Raw genomic sequence first — 4,787 nt, forward strand, 5'->3', positions numbered from 1 at the left:
GTTTCCTCTTCTGTACAAGGTCTGGAACCAAGCGCCCTCCTTCTGCATGCTAGGTTGGCACCTCTCCTGCCCTGCATCAGGTCTGTATCCTGAGTGCCTTTCTGCCCTGTATGAGGTCTGCTCCCTCCCTGCCCCACTTTCCCTGCACAATATCTGCACCCTGGGTACACTCCTTTCCTATGAACCCCTTCTGCACTCCTTTCCTATATGTGATTTGTACACAAGTGACCTCCTCCTCTGTAAAGATCTGCACTAGTCCTACCCTTCTGTCCCACACCAGGTCAGTAAACTGAGCTGCTCTACCCAGGCAGGCCGGGCACTTTCTGCTCTGATGTCCCTGATGATCATCTTCATGGAGCTTTATTGTTCAAGGAAAAGCACAATAAACTGAAGTGCTTAGCAAGGAAAGGGTAGAAAATATTTCACATTTCAAGTTTCAACAAACTTCAGTTATGTTAATACAATTAACAATATTAATATTAACATTATCTGCAGCTTTGACTTCTATCACTGAGCACTGGAGGAGTTAATGCATCCAAAAGTGGAGTGGGAGCTTTAGTGAATAGCTTCATTCAATATTTGCATTGTTACAGACTCATTGTGTTTTTTCTAATCTAGATTTCTGATCACCCCATGAGATGATCTTTTTATATCTTCAGTTTGGGATAAAAAACAAATAATGCTGAGTGTAAACAACTTGTCTGTTTATACAGTTTTCAGCTTTCCAGACGTATTTCATATTCCTCTCTAGATTTGTGGCCAAAAAGCAACCTGGCTTTGAACTTTTGATTCTACATCAATACAACTTCTTTTTTTTTTTTAAATAGCTCAAAGTAGTTTTCTCATTGGATAAGTGTTAAGAAAACCATATATGTTTGAAATATCTAAAACCAATGAATCTTATTTCTTCCTCAGGTGAGAACTGTAACCAAAACTATGTACTCAGGGAGTCAAACTTCACAGAATCAAACATCAAGTGATTTCATCCTTGTGGGGCTCTTTGGTGAAACCAAACATGCCCTCCTCCTCTACACTGCGACCTTCATCTTCTTCCTGATGGCCCTAGCTGGGAACGCCCTCCTCATCATCCTCGTCCACCTGGAGCCCCGCCTGCACACCCCCATGTACTTTTTCATCAGCCAGCTCTCCCTCATGGACCTCATGTACATATCTGTGACTGTGCCCAAGATGCTCCTGGGCCAGGTGACAGGAGATCATACAATTTCTCCCTCAGGTTGTGGGATCCAGATATTCTTCTATCTAACCCTCGCTGGAGCTGAGTTTCTACTCCTGTCTGTGATGGCCTACGACCCATATGCTGCCATTTGCAGACCTCTCCATTATCCTCTGCTGATGAACCAGAAAGTCTGTGTATGCCTGGTGTCTGGATGCTGGTTCCTAGGAATGGTGGATGGTTTTGTGGTCACCCCCATAGCCATGAACTTCCCCTTTTGTCATTCCAGAAAAATCTTGAGTTTCTTCTGTGAGGCTCCCGCTCTGCTGAAGTTGTCCTGTTCTGACATCTCCCTCTACAAGATGATCATGTACTTGTGCTGTGTTCTCATGGTCCTCATCCCCATTGTGGTCATCTCAAGCTCATATGCCCTCATCCTGCACCTCATCCACAGAATGAGTTCATCAGAGAGCCGCAGGAAAGCCTTTGCCACCTGCTCCTCCCACATGATTGTAGTTCTGCTCTTCTTTGGTGCCACCATCTACACCTACATGCTTCCCGATTCCTACCACACAGCTGAGCAGGACATGATGGTGTCAGCCTTTTATACCATCATCACCCCTGTGCTGAACCCCCTCATTTACAGCCTCCGGAATAAGGATGTCACAGGGGCTCTGAGGAGCAGGATGCAATCAGGGCTGATCCTAAGGAAAGTTGTGAAGAGGAAATCCTGAGGATGACTATATATTTTTCCCCTATTATATTATCCCCCACCAATTTCTCTTCTTCTTTGTCCCCTGCTTCCAGGGCCCCCAACACTGAGTCTAGTTATAACTTCCTTCTTTCTTCTGCATGTGACATTTCTCCTCCATACTGTTTACTCATCATAATTTATCTCATTATATTTAATGTCCTTATACTCCTTTTATCTGTGAAGCAAAAATTGACATCAAGAAAACTCACATAGGGCCTTTGATCTTATCTCCCATCCCAAGTTTATTCACCTTTTTAATATGAGACTGGGTGTGAAATCCTTAATCCTAAATGTGGCTCACTGAGAAGAATCCAGATTCCAGCATAACACAGGAGATCTTTTAGTTTTCTTTGCCCTGTAATATCCCTCAGCTCATAATTCACATGTGGCAACCAATAATAGCAACAATGAGTGCTATTATACCTTAGTAAGAACAATGTACACATTTTTTTAAATATTGAATATGAGACTCATAGTATAAATACAAATTTACTATTTGGCTATAAGACTAAGGCTACATAGACCAAACTTCAATCTACGTTAAAGTTTCCATGAGTTAATGCATTCATCTAACTTCACAGGCTATAAGGGTATGTAAAAATAATTAAAAGTAATTTCATACTTAGTTTCTTTACTCTTTATCATAGGAAGTGAGCTGACATATGTAAACTAAATATAAGATCCTTGAAGGAGGATAGAAGTTTAGGAAATCTTAATCTTCTTAGTAGTTTCCTTCCGAAACAGGGAATTAATGAAAAGTTTTGAGGATATTCACCTATTATAACTTTTCTCTCAGTCGTGTCCGAATCTTTGCAACCCCATGGACTGTAGCCTACCAGGCTTCTCCCTCCATGGGATTCTCCAAGCAAGAGTACTGGAGTGGGTTGCCATTTTCCTTCGCCAGGGGATCTTCCCGACCCAGGGATCGAACCCGCGTCTCCCGCATTCCAGGCAGACGCTTTAACCTCTGAGCCACCAGGGAAGTCCCATTTATTGTATATCATGCTACAAATAGAATGTCTGTAAATATAGTAGGTGGTTCAGTGGTAAAGAATCTGCCTGCTAATGCAGAAGTCGCAGGAGATGCGGGTTTGATTTCTGGGTTGGGTGGATCCCTTGGAGGAGGAAAGGGAATACATTCCAGTATTCTTGCCAGGATAATCTCATAGACAGTAGTCTGTCCAAGGGACCACCAAGAGTTGGACACGACTGAGCATGCATGGCCTAAGTAACTTATTAGTAGCATCAAGACACTATTATTTTCATGAAAAAATAATTCGTGTGTCTAGTTTTACCCAATGTAGAAATTAGAAAAAATACATTTAATCTGATCAATGTGCAAGGGGTTTTGGACTCCAAATTTTAGTGTCTAATACCATTTGAAACAGAACCCTGATCTTGCTATCAAGGGATAGATATCTGATATTCACATGCCTAATACCTTTCAACAGACTGATAACTGAATAATTTTGATTCTCATTTATGATTATTCCTGCAATGCATGAAATTTGTCTGAAATTTAAAATAACTCCACCTAGTATGAAAAAATCAGTACCTGAAAAGTAAAGATATGTTTTTGTAAAGGTCAGTAACATTTTGTTTTAGAAATCAGTGTGATTAGAGAAATAAGAGAAGCAAAATGTCCCAAGTGGACACAATCAAAAGGCAAATCAAACAGTGTTACCTATCATTATCTGCTGGTATCATTAGATAAGTCTTATGTATTATCTTTATGTAGATTTTGTTTGTTCTTAATGTATGGATGGATTACATGTTTGTCATTCAGGAGCACAAAAAAAAAAAAAAAAAACTAAAACTTGGGTTTAAATTCATCCGTAAATTGAGGGACTGCTTTGAGTAGGTGTAATAAAATAAAAGAGATTAATCTTCAGTTTAGTTCTGTATATGTCTTTTTAATTCTCAAGATCTGTGTGGCATTTTTGAAGTTTCCCAAGCCCTCCCAGTGGCCTTATATCACTTTAGAGATGGAGACTGCAAAGCTTTCAAGCAAATTTCCTTGAAGAGTAAGTAGAATAATATGCACAGACAGCCCTAAAACCTGATCCAAAAATGTGAGCTGTCTTTTATCTCAGTAAATCTTAGATTTGCTTTTCAGCTGTTCTGTTGAGCTGATTATCCCACCAGTATGTTGATTTCTCTTCACTAAGGTAGAACTTGCAAGTTAATCATCGTCATGGAACTTTGGATGTTTCGTGAATTTAACTCACTTGCCTAATTCAGGTCCTCTCAAAGAGTCTAGATAAGCAGTCCTCAATCCTTCTGGCACCAGCAATCAGTTTCATGGAAGATAGTTTTTTCATGGCTGGGGGGAGGTGGAGGTATGCTTTGTCCGCCTCATACCTTCTATTTTCTGTGCTGCCAGCTTCCTAACTGGACCCAGACAGATACTGGTCTATGGTCTGGGCCTTCAGGACCCATGGGCTAGATAAATGTTGCCCCCTCTTATGTATGACAGGATGAAGGTGACTTTGCCCATGACACTGCCTCTATGTGTCTGCCCTACTTCTTCATGGACAGGAGGGAGCCACTGTAGATTCTGTCACATGAGAGGAGCTTGTCAGCTGTCTGTTGAATTAAAGAACAGCTTTTCTGGCCTTTTGCATCTTCCAGTGGACAGTTCCACAAAAATATCTGATTAAGCTGTAAGACCATATTGTATAAAATTTAATCTGTTTTCTCACAAATCTATATTTATCCAATATTCTTTGATGTAAATGTCATGCTGCCAGTCAAACTTCTTTTCTAATTTCTTATTTGTTTTTATTTATTTATTTATTGGCTGCGCTGAGTGTTCATTGCTGCTTGAGATCTTTCTCTAGTTGCATCAAGAAGAGGCTA

At 40.5% G+C, this 4,787-nt stretch overlaps 1 protein-coding gene across 1 annotated transcript; it reads left to right on the forward strand.

The window, feature by feature from the left end:
• The first annotated feature begins 936 nt into the window (after nucleotides 1-936).
• LOC102266535 (olfactory receptor 2T3) lies at nucleotides 937-1,908 on the forward strand. The gene has a single exon (XM_005909481.2). The coding sequence runs from the start codon at nucleotides 937-939 to the stop codon at nucleotides 1,906-1,908; it is 972 nt and encodes a 323-aa protein (XP_005909543.1).
• The last annotated feature ends 2,879 nt before the right edge of the window (nucleotides 1,909-4,787 follow it).

This window comes from Bos mutus, chromosome 7 (genome assembly GCF_027580195.1).
Source record: "Bos mutus isolate GX-2022 chromosome 7, NWIPB_WYAK_1.1, whole genome shotgun sequence".
Taxonomy (NCBI): Eukaryota; Metazoa; Chordata; class Mammalia; order Artiodactyla; family Bovidae; genus Bos; species Bos mutus.

Bases quoted from the DNA above. Each gene is read 5' to 3' on its own strand.
- LOC102266535 (XM_005909481.2), top strand. From the start codon at position 937: ATGTACTCAGGGAGTCAAACTTCACAGAATCAAACATCAAGTGATTTC.